The 20927-nt window shown below is 54.9% G+C and overlaps 3 protein-coding genes across 5 annotated transcripts; 1 reads left to right on the top strand and 2 right to left on the bottom strand.

Annotated features, from left to right (window-relative positions):
• Positions 1-3309: 3309 nt before the first annotated feature.
• On the top strand, positions 3310-4122 carry PSPN (persephin). Its single transcript, XM_003819333.5, has 2 exons — positions 3310-3602; positions 3688-4122. Exons 1-2 carry the CDS (start codon positions 3455-3457, stop codon positions 4008-4010), a joined length of 471 nt encoding a protein of 156 aa, XP_003819381.2. The 5' UTR covers positions 3310-3454; the 3' UTR covers positions 4011-4122.
• A 145-nt stretch (positions 4123-4267) lies between these two features.
• On the bottom strand, positions 4268-9892 carry ALKBH7 (alkB homolog 7). Of its 3 annotated transcripts, none has more exons than XM_008972668.6 (4): positions 6247-9892; positions 4908-5132; positions 4695-4819; positions 4268-4488 (listed from the first exon to the last, which is right to left on the bottom strand). In XM_008972668.6, the coding sequence occupies exons 1-4, from the start codon at positions 6448-6450 to the stop codon at positions 4326-4328; spliced, it is 717 nt and encodes a 238-aa protein (XP_008970916.1). In that variant the 5' UTR covers positions 6451-9892; the 3' UTR covers positions 4268-4325. The 3 variants fall into 3 exon arrangements, with proteins under 3 accessions (XP_008970916.1, XP_003819380.1, XP_034800258.1); XM_003819332.4 differs by having other exon boundaries at positions 4908-5081; positions 6247-9848; XM_034944367.2 differs by lacking the exon at positions 6247-9892 and adding an exon at positions 5267-5686.
• Positions 9893-10369: 477 nt separating this feature from the next.
• Positions 10370-17772, bottom strand: CLPP (caseinolytic mitochondrial matrix peptidase proteolytic subunit). Its single transcript, XM_003819331.5, has 6 exons — positions 17500-17772; positions 17331-17402; positions 16729-16825; positions 14619-14806; positions 12907-13012; positions 10370-10734 (listed from the first exon to the last, which is right to left on the bottom strand). The coding sequence occupies exons 1-6, from the start codon at positions 17695-17697 to the stop codon at positions 10562-10564; spliced, it is 834 nt and encodes a 277-aa protein (XP_003819379.1). The 5' UTR covers positions 17698-17772; the 3' UTR covers positions 10370-10561.
• Between the last annotated feature and the right edge of the window lie 3155 nt (positions 17773-20927).

Genomic DNA, 20927 nt, shown 5'->3' with positions numbered 1-20927 from the left:
GAGGTGAGGTCTCACTGTATTGCCCAGGTCAGTCTTGAACTCATGGGCTTAAGCAATCCTCCCACCTCAGCCTCCTGAGTAGCTGGGACCACAGGCGTGTACCATTAAATGCCTGGCTAATGTGTTTTGTTTTTGTTTTTGTTTGAGACGGAGTTTCACTCTTGTTGCCCAGGCTAGAGTGCAGTGGTACAATCTCGGCTTACTGCGACCTCTGGTTCCTGGGCTCAAGCAGTTATCCTGCCTCAGCCTCCCAAGTAGCTGGGATTACAGGCACCTGCCACCGTGCCTGGCTAATTTTTGTATTTTTAGTAGAGACGGTGTTTCACCATGTTGGCCAGGCTGGTCTCGAACTCCTGGCCACAGGTGATCTGCCTGCCTCGGCCTCCCAAAGTACTGGGATTGCAGGCGTGAGCCACTGCACCCACCCACACCTGGCTGATGTTTTTATTTTACGCATCCTGACTGAGGTCTGACAAACCTAGAAGCTGAAGTTCCCGGGCATCCTTTTGTTTCTTCTGACTCCCCTTAGTGATAGATTTTCTTGTGATTTGGGATCGGATGCTCATGGCCAGCTGGGGGCTCTGTGGGAATCCGGGGTGGCCTACTTTGCAGGCAGTCCTTCCAGATGGTTCCGCCTTGGCTTTCGCTAGCTACCCAGGGGCGCCAGCCCCAGCCCATTTTGTGTGTGGTTCTCAGCTTGCAGGTGGCCACCAAAGCCAACCCCCCCACCGCCCCGATTGCGGGTCCCTATGTTTCAGGTTCCCAGTGATGTTTCGGGGGGCTCTGCCTTAGAAGCTCGGTCATGCATATATTTGATCTGGCGTTGTCAGGCATTCTGTAAGGGAGGGCTTTTCCAGTTCCTGGAAATGGAACTGGAAAATGTGGCTGGAAACATTAATATGGCTGGAAATGGAATTTGCCTGCAGCCACTACTTTTGAACCCATCTTCCGGGCGATCCCTTCTGTCTTGCCGGTGGTTGGAAACTTGCAGGTGGAAGTCTTCCCCACCCAGTTCTGCAGCCCTTGGCTGCTGAGCAGGAATGCCTGAGATGTCCGGCTAATTCCTCGGAATGTCCCAGTTCAGGCCAACCTCCCTCCCCCTTCTCCCACCAGGCCTTCTTGGGCAGCAGGGAGGCAGCTCTGGAGGGAGCCGCTGCCTCAGCAGTTTCGCCCCAGCCACCCCCACTGCCTAGGCCTTCATCTAAGGAGGCTGGGTGGTGAGGCCCTGTGGTGAGGAGCAGGGGTTTTGCATTCACGGAGGACCTGGGTTCAAATACCAGGACCGTTGCTTAATTCTGGGTGACTTCAGGCTTTTTTTTTTTTTTTTTTTTTTGAGATGGGGTCTCGCTCTGTCGCCCAGGCTGGAGTGCAGTGACATGATCTCCGCTCACTGCAGCCTCCGCCTCCTGGGTTCAAGCAATTCTACCTCAGTCTCCTGAGTAGCTGGGATGACAGGCATGCCCCACCACGGTCCAGCTAATTTGTTTTTTGGGTTTCTGAGACGGAGTTTCATGCTGCTGCCCAGGCTGGAGTGCAGTGGTGCAATCTTGGCTCACTGCAGCCTCTGCCTCCTGGGTTCCAAGCGATTCTCCTGCCTCAGCCTCCCGAGTAGCTGGGACTACACCCAGCTAATTTTTTAATAGAGATGGAGTTTCACCATGTTGACCAGGCTGGTCTTGAACTCCTGACCTCAGGTGATCTGCCCACCTCGGCTTCCCAAAGTGCTGGGATTACAGGCATGAGCCACTGTGCCCGGCCTAATTTTTGTATTTTCATTAGAGACAGGGATTCACCATGTTGGCCTGGCTGGTCTCAAACTCCCGACCTCAAGTGATCCTCCCACCTCACCCTCCCAAAGTGCTGGGATTATAGGCATGAGCCACTGGGCCCGGCCAAGCTTTTTTTAAGACAGAGTCTCGCTCTGTCGCCCAGGTTTGAGTGCAGTGGCACAATCTCAGCTCACTGCAACCTCCACCTCTCAGGTTCAAGCAATTCTCCTGCCTCAGCCTCCCGAGTAGCTGGGATTACAGGCGCCCACCACCATGCCCAGCTAATTTTTGTATTTTTAATAGAGATGGATTTCACCATGTTGGTCAAGCTGGTCTCAAACTCCTGACCTCAGGTAATCCACCCGCCTCAGCCTCCTGAGGCATGAGCCACCACGCCAAGCCCAGGCTTTTCTTTCCATCGGAAAATTATCTCAATAAGCACTTCAGTAAGAAAAACCACAACATAATCATCGAAGCAATCCCTCATGGATGGAGTTGAGGCCACTTCCAGACTTTCCTAATATGAAGAAGGCATCAGATGTCCCTGTGCTGGCTGTTTCACTCGCCTGTGTGGGAGGAACCCCGCAAACAGGGCTCCTGGGGCAGAGGGTGTAATTTACAATTCCCCAGTAGCAGCTGCTCATCCAAAGAGCTGCTAGCAATTTACACCCCCACCAACAGCACAGGGTGCACCTGGGTCACACGGGTTGTGTGTGAGGATTTTGTGATTTTCCCCAATCTTGTGGGTGCTTAGAGTCAAGCACCCCTTCGGACAATCACAAGCTGTTTGCTTGTTTTTGCATTCGAAGCTACGGGCACTGCCTTACACTCTAAGTGCCCATCTCTTTCCTCACCAAGCCGAGTAGGAGGGGTTCTGAGGAGCTCCCCTGTACTGGTGAGGGGACTGGGCTCACACGCGGCTGGGTATGGAAGCCTCGAGAGCCCTTATCTGTCTGCATCGTGCTAGACGTTACCATGACCTGGACAGCCTCCATCGCCCCGGGGGCTCTGACATGCTCAGATCCCAGGATGGGGCTGCAGTTATAGGGGTCTCAGGTTGGCCTTCCCGAGACAGGCGTCCCTGTCCCCTTGTGTCCCCACCCTTGGCTGTCCTCAGGCCTCTCCCTTTTCCTGTTTTGATGCTGGCTCAGCCAGGCCCGGAGACAGGGGCATGATGTCCTAATCCTTCAGGCGGGAGCCACCATGGAGGGTTCCCGTGGACTCAGTCCCCTGCCAAGCCACCTTTCCCAGCACTCACATACGCTCCACCTGGCACATGATACACGTGGGGGCTCCTGAGCCCTAGCACCCTGACTTAGTGGGGAGGGACCCCACCAGGGTCCCATGAAGCCCCCTGACTTCCACTCCAGGCAGCAGGTCGGGGGAACACCAGTTGCCTGCCCTGGCCGCCAGCACAGCACTCGTAAATCAGGGGGTGTCTGGGGCGTCGGAAATGGCTGTGTGGAATGTCGGGGTGGGGTAGGCTGGGGGTGAGCCCTTAACTCTTAGAAGGGTGGGGTGTGGGGCAGAAGGAGCAGATGCCTGGATTCGAGGGCGCAGGAGATGGGCTGGTGCAGACGTGGGGCCTCCTGGCTGCAGGGGCCGGCAGTGAAGAGGTTAGCTCCCAGCCCAGGCAGGGCATAAATTTGGGGCACAGCTCCCACCCTCAGGACCTGCCCGTCACAATGGCCATAGGGAAGTTCCTGCTGGGCTCTCTGCTGCTCCTGTCCCTGCAGCTGGGACAGGGCTGGGGCCCTGATGCCCGTGGGGTTCCCGTGGCCGATGGAGAGTTCTCGTCTGAACGGGTGGCAAAGGCTGGAGGGACCTGGCTGGGTAAGGACTTCCAGGGACCCTCTGTGACTTCCCAACTTTCCCCAGCCCTGACCCTGCTCACTGTCAGCGCCCTTCCCTCCCACAGGCACCCACCGCCCCCTTGCCCGCCTGCGCCGAGCCCCGTCTGGTCCATGCCAGCTGTGGAGCCTGACCCTGTCCGTGGCAGAGCTAGGCCTGGGCTACGCCTCAGAGGAGAAGGTCATCTTCCGCTACTGCGCCGGCAGCTGCCCCCGTGGTGCCCACACCCAGCATGGCCTGGCGCTGGCCCGGCTGCAGGGCCAGGGCCGAGCCCACGGCGGGCCCTGCTGCCGGCCCACTCGCTACACCGACGTGGCCTTCCTCGACGACCGCCACCGCTGGCAGCGGCTGCCCCAGCTCTCGGCGGCTGCCTGCGGCTGTGGTGGCTGAGGGTGCCCGGCCTGGCACCCAGGAGCTGCAGTGCTGGGGGAGCTCGGCTGACTTATTTATTGGAGACCTGGATGCAGAGACGAGGAAGGGAGTGGGCTGGGGCGACCAGCAGTGAGTGCAATAAAGGACACCACTCTCCCGGCCTTGTGACTGACCATGTGTCCAGCCAGCCACACCTGGAGCTCCCTATGGGCCAGTGCCATCCTGGGTTCCCCTGCAGATCCCGGCCCCAGCAAGCAGCCACTGCAATGTCCCCGTTAGGCTGTCCATTCCCCAACTTTATTCACAAATCTGGTGTCTGTAGAAAGCTGGGGGTCAGCAGGCTGGGGGCGGCTGTCCAGACTCCCCTGGCCCCATGCCCTCAGGGAGGGAGCGGCAGATCACGGAGATGCGCCGGCCCCGGGGAATCCGGCGTTCCCCAAAGAAGGACTCTTCATCCCGAAGGATCTCATGGGAGAAGTCATAACGGGCTGAGCCCCTGCAGGAGGAAACAGGCTGTGACTGGGTGCAAGGAGGGCAGCCCCTGCGCCAGGCAGACCAGGATTCCAGCCCCCTGCTGCCTCCCACACAGACCCTGGGGTAAAGGCGTCTTCGGGGAGGGCTGGATTGAGGGAAAGTACCCAGGGCACAGGGTGGGCGGATGGCACATTCTTGGAGGGGTGGGTGCTGCCTGGATGGAGGTACCTAAGGATGTAGAGGGAGCCCGGCTCCAGCAAGAGTTCCAGCCACTCCCCTGGCTCCTGGGTGTGCACCAGCCGCATAACGCTGGGAGACAGGAGAGACAGGCCGGCGATGGTGGCCCCGCAGAACTGCAAAAGAGGCGTGGGGATGGGTCAGGCTCTGGCTGGGCTTGCCTACCCCCTGGCTGGGAGTGCCAAGGCACCGGCCTCTGCCCACCTTGATGCTGTCCACGTGGGGCTTGATGTAGCCGCGGGCTTCCAGGTCCAGCACGTGCACGGAGGAGAGCAGGGTCTGGCCGGGGCCAAAGGCGGCCGCCTGCACGCGCTGCAGGATGGCCCGGCTGGCTTCTGACCAGCGCGACTTCTCTGTCTCTCGGAAGCCGTGGATGGCCTGCACAGTGAGCTCGGTTAAGCCTGGGAGCTCCCAGAGGGAACAAGGAAACTGAGGCAAGGAGGGGCAGAAAACGGCAAGGGGCTGGTTTCCCTATGTGACTCTTGACCCTGCCCTCAACTCAAACTCCCCTAGCCCCTCAACTATGGCCCTACCTAGGTGTGACCTCAGTCCTTAGTACTCACCCTGAGGCTACAATTCCAGGTCCCCAATGCTGGCCCGGCCCCAGCATTCAATTGGCTGAATCTCCCTACAACTTGACCCCACCCAAGTGTCCTGTCTCTGTCTCTCAACATCATCTGGCTCCACATCCGTTTCCGCCCCTAACCTTGGTCCCAGGTCGCAAAAGTGCTCTCCCTGACCCCAAGGTCCTCATCCCCCAGGTCCCGCCCCTCCCACAGCCAGAGTTTCAGCCCAGCCCCCACCATAGCCCGGCTCCCAAATCCCTGCAATAGCTACCGACCCCAAAAAGGCCCTGCCCCATCCCAGCATGTGTCTCCCCTATCTCCGCCCCCAGCGTGGTTCTGCCCTCTCTAAACCTCGACTTCCCCGTCCCCCCCACAGCATGGCCCCAACCCATCCCGGCGCTTGACTCCGCGGACCCCGCCCCAAGCTTGGCCCCGCCCCATCCATGCGCTCGACGACCTGACCACGCCCCAATCCCAGCCGCCACGCTCTTCTGCACTGTAACTGCTCGCAGCGTAATCGCACCCCAACCCTACACCCGACTCCCTGGCCCCACCCCCACGCTCGACTGCGCTGTAACCGCCCCCAAGCGTGGCCACGCCCCATCCCAGCACTGGTCCCCACGGTCCCCGCCCCCAGCGTGGCCACGCCCCGTCCCTACGCTAGCCTCCTGTCGCCGCCCCCAGAGTGCCCCCGCCCCATCCCAGCGCTGTCTCCTTTGTCCCCGCCCCAGGGTGGCCCCGCCCCATCCCTGGGCCCGACCCCCTGGCCCCACAACCCCAGCACCGTAGCCCCGCCGCCACGCTAAACGGTACTGTAACCGCCCCCAGTGTGGCCCTGCCCGGTCCCGGCGCTCGTCTCCTCTGTCCCAGCTCCAAATCCCCGCTCTAGGTACCGCCCCCAGCGTGTCCCCGCCCCATTTGGTGCTCCACGTCCCCAGGCCGCGCCCCCGACGAGCCCCCGTCGCTGCCGGTCTCACCGCGTCCCAGTGATCGTATTCGTAGCGGCGGCGGCGCAGCTCGGGCTCCAGTTCTCGGCTCAGCGTCTCCTCCTCTGCGGTGCTCAGGAAGCCAGGCCGCACCACGGCCGCGTCCTGCAGGCGGCTCAGCACGGAAGGGCCCGAGCCTCGCACCCAGCTGGGCCCTGGCAGCGTCCGCAGCGCCAGCAGCCCAGTCCCGGCCATAATCCCGGAGCGGGGTCATGAAAGAGGGCAGGGTTGGGGAACGCCCCCGCCAAAAGCCATTGGCGGTACCTGCGGCAGCGATTGAGTTCCCTCAGAGTCCCGCCTCTCGCTCATAGCTATTGGTTGCTGCTAGACTCGCCTTCACAGACTATTGGCCTTTTTCCAGAACCCGCCTCCTCTCTTGAGCTTATTGGGCGCCACCTCCCGCCTGACTTACACCATTGGCTGAGTCGCAAGTCCGTCTGCAGGTTAGCACCGCCTCTTTAATCATTAGAGAGAAAACGTACACCCTAGGGGTTGCCTGGCCAAGACTTCATAAGGGGATATGGGCAGTATCTGGTCTGAAGTCCGGAAGTCAGGGGGACTGGGGCCAAGGCCACGGTTATGGAGTCGACTAGGGCTAGAGGTTAAGGGCAGAGTACAGTCAGGCCGAGATAAGGGTCAGGGGTCAGGGGACTGACGTCAAGGCCACGATTATGTGTGTGGTGGGGCCAGCTATCCAGAGTTAGGGCTTATGGTCAAAGGTCAGAGCGAGGTATCATTCATTTCCCCGTCTCCGTATTACTATTACTTTAGGTTTGAAAATGGCATTATGGTTGTCTTTTTGATTCCTCGGCCGGGCGTGGTGGCTCACGCCTGTAATCCCAGCATTTCGGGAGGCCGAGGCGGGTGGATCACCTGAGGTCAGGAGTTCGAGACCAGCCTGGCCAGCATGGTGAAAACCCGTCTCTACTGAAAATACAAAAAATGAGCCGAGCGTGGTGGCGCGCGCGCCTGTAATCCCAGCGACTCAGGAGGCTGAGGCAGGAGAATTGCTTGAACCCAGGAGGCGGAGGTTGCAGTGAACAGAGATCCCGCCACTGCACTACAGCCTGGGCGACAAAGCAAAACATTGTCTCAAAAAAAAAAAAAAAAAAAAAAAGAGTCATCGTTTTTTACAAATGCAAACTGAAAAAATATTTACAGAAAAAAGATCTCTGGGATTTGCTTCCACATAAATCCAGGCTGTGGGGGCAGGGAGGGGGCGGGTAGGGAAGAATCATATTTGACCGTGAACTAATTGTTGAATTGGTGTGATAAGTACGTGGGGTCTCATTACCCTGTTTTCTCTACTTTTGTTTATATTTATTTTTATTTGTTTATTTTTGAGACAGAGTCTCACTCTGTCGCCCAACCTGGAGCGCAGTGGCACGATCTCAGGCCCTGAAGATTTGCAACCGCTGCCTCTGGGGTTTAAGTGATTCTCATGCCTCAGCCTCCCGAGTAGCTGGGATTACAGGCAACGAACCATCATGCCCAGCTTTTTTGTTTTGTTTGTTTTTGAGACCGAATTTCGCTCTTGTCGCTCAGGCTGGAGTGCAATGGTGCGGTCTTGGCTCACTGCAACCTCTGCCTTCCGGGTTCAAGCGATTCTCCTGCCTCAGCCTCCCGAGTAGCTGGGATTACGGGAAGCTGCCACCACGCCCGACTGATTTTTGTTTTTTGTTTTTTTGGTTTTTGGGTTTTTTTTGACACAGAGTCTCGCTGTGTCACCCAGGCTGAAGTGCAGTGGCGGGATCCTGGCTCACTGCAAGCTCTGCCTCCCGGGTTCACACCATTCTCCTGCCTCAGCCTCCCGAGTAGCTGGGACTACAGGCGCCTGCCACCACGCCCGGCTAATTTTTTGTATTTTTAGTAGAGACAGGGTTTCACCACATTGGCCAGGCTGATCTCAAACTCCTGATCTCAGGTGACCCGCCCGCCTCGGCCTCCCAAAGTGCTGGGATTACAGGCCTGAGCCACCATGCCCGGCCTATATTTTATTATTTTCTCCCTCTATTGCCCAGGCTGGAGTGCAAGGGCACGATCATAGCTCACTGCAGCCTGGAACTCTTGGGCTCAGGTGATCCTCTCCCCTCAGCCTCTCAAAGCTCTGGGTACTTTTGTATGTATTTTAAATGTGCATAATGCAAACTGCAACACTGTAACTGCTGAGCATAGCGCCCCCCCACCCCGGCCCGAATGCTTGAATTTTGAAAAATATTGACCCCATTTCTCCCTCCAGCTACATCTGCCCCCCCACCCTCTGCTCCCCTTGATAGTGTAATTCCTCGAAAGACTTGTCTATGTCTGGTATGTTTCCTCCTATCCTTTCTGGATCCACTCCAGCCTGGCTTTTGGCTCCCACAGCACCAGAAAAGGCCTGATTTAAGGCCACCAGTGACATCCACAATGCCGAATCCAATAGCCACGTCTCAGTCTGACTGTTAATGAGCCTACATGCTGATGCCGCCTACATTTTGTTTTTTTTTGAGACAGAGTCTCGCTTTGTCGCCCAGGCTGGAGTGCAGTGGCGCGATCTCCGCTCACTGCAAGCTCCACTTCCCAGGTTCACGCCATTCTGCCGCCTCAGCCTCCCGAGTAGCTGGGACTACAGGCGCCTGCCACCACGCCCAGCTAATTTTTTGTATTTTTAGTAGACACGGGGTTTCACTGTTAGCCAGGATGGTCTTGATCTCCTGACCTCGTGATCCGCCCGCCTCGGCCTCCCAGAGTGCTGGGATTACAGGCATGAACCACTGCGCCCGGCCGATGCCACCTATGTTTTTATTTCAACCTCTTGACCCTGATGTCGAGGGACATATCAAAACATCAGGTATAATATATCCAAAATCAACTCCTGATCCCTCCCCAAGCCTGTTCCTTTGCCTACACTTCCCATCTCAGGCGACAGGTCTCCATCTTCCTGCTTTGGGCCATCAGCTCAGAGTTTCTGGAAACTGCTCTCTGTCACATCCCACCTAGCTAGAATCTGACTTTTTCTCATCACTCGGCCAGGGCTGCCATCAGCTTTCATCTGGATTACTCCAACTATCCTAACTGCTCTCCAGTTTCTGCTCATGGTGCACTCCTCAGGAGTCATAGTCATCCTTATTTTCCTTCCTCTTCTCAAAACCCTCCATGGTTCACATCCCTCCTTTTAGATGTCAGGCCTTTTATGATCTATTCTCAATCACCTCCATTTTTTTTTTTTGGAGACAGAATCTCGCTTTGTTGCCCAGGCTGGAGTGCAGTGGCGTGATCTTGGCTCACTGCAACCTCTGCCTCCCGGGTTCAAGTGCACCATCACGCCTGGCTAATTTTCACCTCTACTTTTTGATCTCATCTCTTCCACCTTCCCTCAGCCACGGGCCTCCTCATAGGTCCTCACATGCCAGGTACAGTCCTGTCACAGGGCCTTTGCACTGGCTGTGCCCTCTGCCTGGACACAGGCTCCACCCCTCACCTCCTTTGAGGCTTTGCTCAACCACCACCTTCTCAGTGAGGGCCTCCCTGATTACCCCATAAAAAACTGTAACACGTTTACCCTCACACTTGCATGCCGCCTTTCCTGTTTTTTTTTTTTTTTTGAGACAGAGCCTTGCTCTGTTGCCCAGGCTAGAGGGCAGTGGCATGATCCTGCTCACTGCAACCTCCACCTCCTAAGTTCAAGCGAATCTTCTGCCTCAGCCTCCGGAGTAGCTGGGATTACAGGTGCACCACGCTCGGCTAATTTTTGTATTTTTAGTAGAAATGGGGTTTCACCATGTTAGCCAGGATGTTCTCAATCTCCTGACCTCGTGATCCGCCCGCCTCGGGCTCCCAAAGTGCTGGGATTACAGGCGTGAGCCAGCGCGCCTGGCCCGTTATGTTTTTTTTTGTTGTTTTGTTTTTTTTAGTAACTGTCTACTGCCACAGGAATGGAGCTCTTTTGAGGAGGGTTTCTTGTGTCTTCTTCACAAAAGAACACTGCCTGGAATATAGGATATGATCAGGAGAATCTGTTGAAGGAAGACATGGCTTGCCTCTTGGGGTGAGGACAAAAGCAGAAGGGGCCTGTGAAACACAGATGTGTACACGCTGTCATGGTGCAGAAGGGAGGGTGTCCCAGACGCAGAGCAAAGACCACAAAGGTTTAATTTAAAATCACAGTGTCTCAGCTGGAATGCCCCGTCCATAGCGGGCACCCCTGCAAATTAAAAGTTCCTCGAGAGGCCCCTCCAAGCCCAGCAACAAGGGGTGAGCAGGGCCCAGCTGGGGGTCTGGCAGGCCTCTGGCCCCTCCACATGATTCTGGAGAGGAGGCCCAGCTCTCAGGTGCTGGCTGGGACAGGTTCTGCCGCCGGCGCTGCTTCTACAGGCTCCTTCTGCACCAGCGTGGGCTCATCCTCACCGTCCTGGGGAGGGTGGACCAGAACCTTGTCTAAGATGCCAAACTCCTGGGCCTCCATGGGGCTCATGTAGCGGTCCCTCTCCATGGCGGACTCTGGTGGGGAAGCAGGAGGTGAGACACATTAGGGTAAGAGCAGAGACCCGGGGCCAGGTCTGGGTCCTGTTTTGGCCTGAATGTTTGTGCCCACCACCCCAAGTTCATATGTTGAAGCCCCATCCCCTAGTGGGATGGGATTTGGAGATGGGGTCCTTGGGAGGTCATTAGGAGAGATGGGGTCAGGGGCCCCTTATGGGATTAGTGGCCTTATAAGAGGAGACACCAGTGCACTTGCTCTCTCTCCACCATGTGAAGACATAGCGAGAAGGCGGCCGTCTGCAAGCCAGGAAGAGAGCCCTCACCAAGAACCAAATCAGCTGGCACCCTGACCTTGGACTTCCCAGCCCCCAGAACTGTGAGACATAAATCTCTGTTGAGGTCTGTGGTGTTTTGTTAAGCAGCTCAAGCTGACTGAGATATGTTCTCATTCTGCAGTGCCTCAGTTTCCCCTAGGTATCAGTAAAATACCAATTTCAATTTTGTTTTTTAAAAAATTGTTATTGGGCCAGGCACGGTGGCTCACACTTGTAATCCCAGCACTTTGGGAGGCAGAGGTGGGTGGATCACTTGAGGCCAGGAGTTTGGCCTCATGTTTCACCATTGGCCTTCAAAGTTTCACCGTGGCCAACATGGTGAAACCCTGTCTCTACTAAAAATACAAAAATGAGCCAGGTGTGGTGGCACACGCCTGTAATTCCAGCTACTAGGGAGGCTGAGGTATGAGAATCGCTTAAATCTGGGAGGTGGAGACTGCACCACTGCACTCCAGCCTGGGCAACAAAGCGAGACTCCATCTCAAAAAAAAAAAAAAAAATTGTTATTGATGTATAATATACACCCAGGAAAGGGCATGATTCGTAAATGTCTGGTGGGATGGATTTTCAGACTGAACATACCCTACAGGACCAGCACCCAGACCAAGAGATGGAATAATGCCAGCACCCCTGAAACCCCACTTGGGCCCACGACAGTCACTAATCCTTGCCACCCCCTCCCCATATCCCAAAACAACCACTCCTCTAACAGCATAAATTAGCTCTCCTTGTTTTTATAGTTTAAATAAATGGAATCACAGAGTGTTTATTCTTCTTTCATGCAACATATTTGCAAAATTCATCTGTGATGCTGTGGAACATTCACTTTTTTTTTTTTTTTTTGAGACAGGGTCTCACTTTGTCACCCAGGCTGGAGTGCAGTGGTGCAATCTCGACTCACTACAACCTCCGCCTCTCAGGTTCAAGCGATTCTCATGCCTCAGCCTCCTGAGTAGCTGGGATTACAGGCGTGTGCCACCACACCTGGCTAGTTTTTGTATTTTTGGTAGAGATGGGGTTTCACCATGTTGGTCAGGCTGGTCTTCAACTCCTGACCTCGTGATCTGCCCACCTCGGCTTCCCAAAGTGCTGGTACTACAGGCGTGAGCCATGGTGCCCAGCTAAAAATTTTTTTTCTTTTCTATGAAATGGGGTTTCACTAATATTGCCCAGGCTGGTCTTGAACTCCTGAACTCAAGTGATCCTCCCACTTCAGCCTCCCAAAGTGCTGGGATTACAGGTGTGAGCCACCACACCTGGCCTCACTTTTTGATTTTAATAAAATTATGGCTGGGCGTGGTGGCTCACACTTGTAATCCCAGAACTTTGGGAGGCTGAGGCAGCTGGATCACTTGAGCTCACGAGTTTGAGACCAGCCTGGGCAACATGGTGAAACCACGTCTCTACAAAAAATTAGCCAGGCATGGTGGTGCATCCCTGTAGTCCCAGCTACTGAGGAGGCTGAGGCAGGAGAATTGCTTGAGCCCAGGAGGCAGAGGTTGCAATGAGCCGAGATCATGCCACTGCATTCCAGCCTGAGCGACACAGCCAGACCTTGTCTCAAAAAAACAAACAAACAAAAAAATTAGCTCACTGTAACCTCAAACTCTCATATTCCACAGATTCTCCTGCCTCAGCCTCCCGAGTAACTGGATTACAAGTACACCATTTTTAGTATTTTTAGTAGAGATGGGATTTCACCATGTTGGCCAGGCTGACCTCTGGGATGGTCCCCCCATCCCAGAGAATGATCCAGCCCTGAAAGTTCGCAGGGGCCAGGTGGAGAAGCCCTGGCTTAGAACAACGCCTAGTCCGTCTGTGCACGGACCAGGATGAAATAAAGGAGGGTGCTTACCGATCACCTGCAGGCTCTGTTTGGTGTGCTTGGCATAGATGTTATAGAGCTGCTTCTTGAGCTTCATGATCTCCTCTGCCTGGATGGCAATGTCTGTGGCTTGGCCCTGAGGGACGTCCAAGGGAGTGAGGGGGTAAAGGTTGGCATCAGCATCAGCCCCTCACAGGGAGGCTGGAGGTGGCACTCAGGAGCCTCCCTGGGCTTTGGGCTTCCGGGTTGGGGTTGTGTAAATCCCCCGATATCCTGCTTCAGTCTTGTCACTACCAGGAAGGCTTTCTGACTGGATTAAGTATATGTTATTTTCTGCATCTGAAGCCTTGCAGACTGGGAGGAACAGTGTCTCTCTGTCTCAGCATTAGCTAAGCCTTTTGTGTGTTTGTTTGTTTTTTGTTTTTTTTAGAGATGGGGTCTTGCTATGTTGCCCAGACTGGTCTCAAACTCCCGGCCTCAAGTGATCCTTCCGTCTCGGCCTCCCAAAGTGCTGGGATTACAGGCGTGAGCCACCACGCCTGGCCGCCTTTTTTTTTTTTGAGACAGGGTCTTCCTCTGTTGCTGGGGCTGGAATGCAGTGGTACAAGACAGCTCATTGCAGCCTTGACCTCTCAGGCTCAAGCAATCCTCCCACCTCAGCCTCCTGAGTAGCTGGGACCAGAGGCAAGCATAACCATGCCTGAGTCATTTTAAATATTTGGTAGAGATGGGGTCTCACCATTGCCCAGGCTGGTCTTAAACTCTTGGCCTCAAGTGATCCTCCTGCCTTGGCCTCCCAAAGTGCTGGGATTATAGATGTGAGCCACTGTGCCCAGCTGAAGCTAATTCTTAAGAGACAGCAAACAACTCCTCAGTGCATTTTCTTTTTTTCCCTTTGTTGTTTTGAGACAGAGTCTTGCTCTGTCATCCAGGCTTGAGTGCAGTGGCGCAATCTCAGCTCACTTCCACCTCCTGGGTTCAAGTGATTCTCCCATCTCAGCCTCCCAAAACAGCTGGGATTATGGGCACGCGCCACCATGCCCAGCTTATTTTTGTATTTTTGGTAGAGACGGGGTTTCATCATGTTGGCCAGGCTGGTTTAGAATTCCTGACCTCAAATGATCCACCTGGTCCAGCTTCCCAAAGTGTCAAGATTTACAGGCGAGAGCCACCATGCCTGGCCTTTTTTTTTTTTTTCTTTAATAGAGACAAGGTCTCATTATGTTCCCCTGGCTGGCCTCGAACTCCTGAGCTCACGTGATCTTCCCGCCTCTGTCTCCCAAAGTGCTAGGATTACAGGCGTGAGCCACCACACCCAGCCTGGCCTGCACATTTTAAGACATCCACTCCCGGCCCGCCCAGTGCGGTGGCTCACGCCTGTAATTCCAGCACTTTGGGAGGCCAATGTGGGTGGATCACGAGGTCAGGAGATCGAGACCATCCTGGCTAACATGGTGAAAACCCGTCTCCACTAAAAATACAAAAAAATAGCCGAGCGTGGTGGCGGGCGCCTGTAGTCCCAGCTACTCAGGAGGCTCAGGCAGAAGAATGGCATGAACCCAGGAGGCGGAGCTTGTGGTGAGCCGAGATCGCACCACTGCACTCCAGCCTGGGCGACAGAGTGAGACTCCATCTCAAAAAAAAAAAAGACATCCCCTCCCACGCTTGACTTCCGCCCAGTCAGTCCTTCTGTCTAGACCCTGTCCTGATTCCCAACAGCAGCTCGCGTGTCTGGCACTCACCCGGGCGCCTCCTGAGGGCTGGTGGATCATGATACGGGAGTTGGGGAGCGAGTGGCGCATGCCTGGGGTGCCGGCGGCGAGAAGCAGGGATCCCATGCTGGCGGCCTGGCCCACGCACCAGGTGCAGATCGGGTTGAGGATGTACTGCATCGTGTCGTAGATGGCCAGGCCCGCGGTCACCACACCACCTGTGGGCGGGGGAGCAAGTGAGGGGCTGGACCAGCTCCCCCTGACCCTTTCCCTATTCCATCTCCTAAACCTGGGGAGGGTGGAACAGATGCAGCCCCCCTCCTTTTTTAAAAATTAATATGACTGGGCGCTGTGGCTCATGCCTGCAATCCCAGCACTTTGGGAGCCTGAGGCGGGCGGATCACAAGGTCAGGAGATCAAGACCATCCTGGCTAACACAGTGAAACCCTGTCTCTACTAAATATACAAAAAATTAGCTGAGCATGGTGGCGGGTGCCTGTAGTCCCAGCTATTCGGGAGGCTGAGGCAGGAGAATGGCGTGAACCTGGGAGGCGGAGGTTGCAGTGAACCGAGATAGCGCCACCGCACTCCAGCCTCGGCAACAGAACAAGACTCCATCTCAAAAAAAAAAAAAAAAAAAAAAATTAAGACTGGGTTTCACTGGTTTCACTATGTTGCCCAGGCTGATCTCGAACTCCTGGGCTCAAGCAATCCTCCCAAAGTGTTGGGATTACACGTGTGAGCCACCATGCCCAGCCAGAAGCAGCTATTTTTTTTTTTTTTTTTGAGACTGAGTCTCACTGTCACGTAGGCTGGAGTGCAGTAGCGCAATCTCAGCTCACTGCAACCTCCACCTCCCAGGTTCATGCAATTCTCCTGCCTCAGCCTCCCGAGTAGCTGGATTACAAGTACACCACCATGCCCGGCTAATTTTTGTATTTTTAGTAGAGATGGGATTTCACCACGTTGGCCAGGCTGCTCTCAAACTCCTGACCTCAAGTGATCAGCCCACTTCAGCCTCCCAAAGTGCTGGAATTACAAGCGTAAGCCACTGCGTCCGGTCTAGAAGCAGCTCTTTAAAGCAGGGTTCACAAACACAAATGCTTCCAGGGGTTGGGAGGTGACAAAAACAGGTGACACGGACCAGGTGCAGGCAAAAGGCAGAGCGCTTGCTTTACAATCAGCTGACTCTTGCCGCATGTGCCAGTGGACCATGGGATCAGATCTACTAAATTTCCAAGAGAAGCTAGAAATCAGGCCAGGCATGGTGGCTCATGCCTGTAATCCCAGCACTTTGGGAGGCTGAGGCGGGTGGATCACTTGAGGTCAGGAGTTCAAGACCAGCCTGACTAACAAGGTGAAACATCATCTCTACTAAATACAAAAAATTAGACAGGCATGGTGGCACATGCCTGTAATCCCCAGTTACTTGGGAGGCTGAAGCTGGAGAATCGATTGAACCCAGGAGGCAGAAGTTGCAGTGAGCTGAGATTGCAACACTGCACTCCAGCCTGGGTGACAGAACGAGACTCCGTCTCAATTAAAAAAAAAAAAAAAAGCCTCCATCATAAGTGCTCAATCAAAATTGACTACTTTTTTTGGGGAGGGGGAAAAAATCTACCAATTATTATTATTTTTGAGATGGTCTCACTACAGCCTCGACCTCCTGGGCTCAAGTGATCCTTCTCCCTCAGCCTTCCGAGTTGCTGGGACTACAGGCACACGCCACATTGCCCGGCTAATCTTTGTACTTTTTTTATAGAGATGGGGTCTCACTATGTTACCCAGGCTGGTCTTGAACTCCTGAGCTCAAGCAATCCGCCCGCCTCAGCCTCCCAAAGTGTTGGGATTACCGGTGTGAGCCACTGTGCCCGGCCTAAAATCTACCAATTTTTAAATGTCAGCCGGGTCAGGTTGGCAGAACAGTATGTGCAGGATCAAAGAGGCCACATCCTGACTTGTGAACCGAGGCTCAAAAGCCAGCAACAGGCACCTTTTGGTGGTTTAAAGCCACTTCTGGAACTCTGACGCTCTGCACCCTTTCCCAGAGAGAGAACATCCCTGACCTGGGATTCTGGTCCCCTGAGTCACCCGTGTGCCCTGACGAGTGCCCCTGGCACCCAGGAAAGACCCTGCTCACCAGGGCTGTTGATGTACATGTGGATGGGCTTCTTGTTGCTCTCGGATTGCAGGAAGAGGAGCTGTGCGATAACAAGGCTGGCAACGCTGTCATCGATCTGCAGGTGGAGAGGGCAGGGGTGTCCCCAGATTCGGGGTAGGGAGAGAGTTTTAAGGGAGGCTGGGGATGGGTCAGGAAACCAGGAAGGGGGACCAGAGCCCAAAGTAAAAGGGATGGGGAAGAATTTAGGCCCCAGAAGGGGATGGGGAGAGAGTAGTGGAGAGGACCCAGGGAGTTTGGAGCACAGGAAGGGGGTAGTCAGGGGGCTAGGGACACAGGAAAGGAAGGGGTGAGAATGGCTGGGGAGAGTCTTGAGCGTAGGAATGAGGGGAGCGGTGCCAGGTGTCAGGAAGGCAGTCGGAGATTAAGAGCCGAGGAGCAGAGAAGGGGTGAGGAGCGGGTGGGGGGACCGGGAGCCAGGAGGGGAGTCAGAAGGGGAGGGAAGGGGGTTAGAAGGGGAGCGGAGCCTGAGGGAAAGTCTGGGGCCAGGGAAGGAGGGGCGCAGGGAGTGTCGGCAGGCGCTTGGGAGAGTCCTGGGGAGGGTCCCGGCGCGGGGCGCTCACCGGGCCCATGACGCACACGATGCGCTCCCGCAGCAGCCGCGAGTAGATGTCATAGGCGCGCTCGCCGCGACCCTGGGGGTAGAAAGATGGAGATGAGGGGTCGGGGGCAGCCAGCCGATCCCCACCCAGCCCGGAGCCCCCGAACCGTGTCCCCGCCCGGCCGCCGTACCGTCTGCTCCACCACGATGGGAATGAGCGGGAGAGCCCGGGCCGCCGTCGCGTGCAGGCACCGCTGCAGGGCCAGGCCGTTCTGGGGTGTCCGCTGCGGCGGCCGCTGCGCTGGAAAGTGAGCGGCGAGGCGAGGCCCCAGCGCGGGGTACCTGCATGACGCCACCCGGGCCCCCCCCACCAATATTCCGGGCCACATCCCTCCGCACGCCCCGGTAGGCTTCCGTCCGATGGCTGAACTACAGCTTCCGGCGTGCTTTGCGCCTGGGAGCTCGCTCGCTAGGCCGCCCACTTCCGGGAGTCTGGGCGGGCGCCATTAAGGGTGGGGCGGGGATAGGGGCGGAGCCTGAAAGGGAGGAGCCAGTGAAGTAAATTGAGTGGGCAGGGCTGGAGAAGTTTTAGAGTCTCCAGTTCGAGTCCCCTTACCGACCAATTCGTCTTCTTTTTTTTTTTTGAGACGGAGTCTTGCTCTGTCACCCAGGCTGGAGTGCGGTGGCACGATGTTGGGTCACTGCAACCTCTGCCTTCTGGGTTCAAGCCATTCTCCTGGCTCAGCTGCCCCAGTAGCTGGGATTACAGATGCACACCACTGCACCCGGTTAATTTTGTTATTTTTAGTAGAGATGGGGTTTCACCTTGGCCAGGCTGGTCTTGAACTCCTGACCTCGTGATCTTCCCACCTCAGCCTCCCAAAGTACTGGGATTACAGGCGTGAGCCACCGCGCCCGACCTCGTCTTTGTTTTCTACTGTTTCTGCTTTATTTTATTTATTTTTATTTTTTTGAGACAGAATCTCACTCTGTGGCCCAGGCTGGAGTGCAGTGGCGCCATCCTAGCTCAATGCGGCCTCAAATTTCTGGGCCCAAGCGACCCTCCCTCCCACCTTGCTCTCCAGAGTAGCTGGGACTACAATTGTGCGCTACCACATCTGGCAAACATATATATATATAGTAGAGATGGGGTCTTACTATGTCGCCCAGGCTGGTCTCAAACTCCTGGCCTCAAGTGATCCTCCCACCTTGGCCTCCCAAAGTACTGGGACTACAGGCATGAGCCACCACACCCCACTTATTCCTTATTTTAAAAATAGCTGCAGGGCCGGGCACAGTGGCTCACGCCTGTAATCCTAGCACTTTGGGAGGCTGAGGCGGGCGGATCACGAGGTCAGGAGATCGAAACCATCCTGGCTAACACGGTGAAACCGCGTCTCTACTAAAAATACAAAAAATTAGCCGGGCGAGGTGACGGGCACCTGTAGTCCCAGCTACTCAGGAGACTGAGGCAGGAGAATGGTGTGAACCTGGGAGGTGGAGCTTGCAGTGAGCTGAGATGGCGCCTCTGCACTCCAGCCTGGGCGACAGAGCCAGACACCGTCTCAAAAAAAAAAAAAAAAAAGCTGCAGTGTTCCCGCAGCTCATCTTGGAAGAGGGGTCCCAGAGAGGACTTAGCCTGGGTCTTGGCCTTGAAGAGCTTCCAGCCTGGTGTGGCCGACTTCTACTGAGACCTCCTCATTCATTTTTTGGCCACCTGTGGAGTAGAGTGTGGGAGCCCAGAGAAGGGTGTTGTGGATTCTGCCTGGAGATCAGACCGGAAAGCATTCCTAGGAGAAGCAGGTATTGGAATTGGGCTTTGCAGGATAAGTAGCAGTTTGTTAGCTGGGGAAAGGCATTTCCAGCAGAGGAAAAAGAATGGGCAAAATGGTGGAAGTAGGAAGATTGCTGGTAATGTTGGGACTTCTCTTTTTTGCCACACCTTCTCAAGCCAGATTCTTTTTCATCATTCAGTTCAATGTCACTATCTAAGAAGTGCCCACTGCTTCATACCCAAAGTCTAGAATAGTGCTTGACACACAGTAGGTGCTCATTAAATACACATTGAACCAAGAGATGAAGAGGTGATAAAGGAGGTAGGTAGAGGGCTTTGGAGGCATCTGCAGAGTGGGGATAATGATAACCTACCTCCTAGGTTTGTGCAGAAAGTCCTCAGAAAGGGTCCAAAAATGTGTAAAAAGTGCTCAGTTTGAATGATTTATTGCTGTGTTAGATCAGGGACCATGGAAGTCTGAGAAGTCTTCAGGTCCTCCCACATGGGGGTCTACTTGAAGTGTTTTTTTCTTTTTTTTCCCGGGGCAGTCCTTCGAATCACAGCAAATTCAGGCGAGGTGTTGTGGTGGCTCATGCCTGCAATCCCAGCACTTTGGGAGCCCAAGACATGTGGATCACCTAAGGACAGGGGTTCGAGACCAGCCTGACCAACACAGTGAAACTCCGTCTCTATTAAAAATACGAAATTATCTCGGCATGGTGGTGAATGCCTGTAATCCCAGCTACTTGGGAGGCTGAGTCAGGAGAATCACATGAACCCAGGAGGCAGAGGTTGCAGAGAGCCGAGATCACACTGCTGTACTCCAGCCTGGGCAACAAGAGCAAAACTCTATCTCAAAAAAAAAAAAAAAAAAAAAAAAAAAACACAGCAGATTCAGAGAGACTCCTGAAGTGGATTTTGATGTATAAGAAGTTTACCAAGCAGTAAGCGGTAGACTCTTTTTTTGTTTTGAGTCAGTGTCTCGCTCTGTCACCCAGGCTGAAGCACAGTGGTGCGATCAGAGCTCACTGCAGCCTTGAACCTCTGGGCTCAAGCTATCCTCTCACCTCAGCCTCCCAAGTAGCTAGGACTAGAGGTGCATGTCACCACATCTGGCTAATTTTAAAATTTTTTGTAGAGACAGTGTCTCCCTATGTTGCCCAGGCTGGTCTTGAACTCCTGGACTTAAGTGATCCTCCTGCCTCAGCCTTCCAAACTGCTGGCATTACAGACATGAACCATCATGCCCAGCTGGACTCTTTTTTTTTCTTTTTTTTTTTTTTTTTTTGAGACAGAGTTTTGCTCTTGTTGCCCAGGCTGGAGTGCAATGGCACAATCTCGGCTCACCACAACCTCTGCCTCCCAGGTTCAAGCGATTCTTCTGCCTTAGCCTCCCGAGTAGCTGGGATTACAGGCGCCCACCACCACGCCCAGCTAATTTTGTATTTTAAGTAGAGACGGGGTTTCTCCATGTTGGTCAGGCTAGTCTCGAACTCGCGACCTCAGGTGATCCACCCGCCTCAGCCTCCCAAAGTGCTGGGATTACAGGCGTGAGCCACTGCGCCTGGCCACTGGACTCTTTTTTTTTTTTTTTTTTTTGAGATGGAGTCTCACTCTGTCGCCCAGGCTGGAGTGCAGTGGTGCGGTCTCGGCTCACTGCAAGCTTCGCCTCCCAGGTTCACGCCATTCTCCTGCCTTGGCCTCCCAAGTAGCTGGGACACTGGACTCTTAAACTTGATGCTGGCTACCCTAGATAAGAATAATTTTGTGCCCTCTGTAACCTCGAGGGGACTGCAGTCCGATGGGGAGATAGAAGGGGACACAGACACTCCCAGTTTTGTAGAA

This window comes from Pan paniscus, chromosome 20 (assembly GCF_029289425.2).
Source record: "Pan paniscus chromosome 20, NHGRI_mPanPan1-v2.0_pri, whole genome shotgun sequence".
Lineage (NCBI taxonomy): Eukaryota > Metazoa > Chordata > Mammalia > Primates > Hominidae > Pan > Pan paniscus.
Note: the sequence above shows the minus strand (reverse complement) of the source record. Positions and strands in the feature narration are given on the sequence as shown.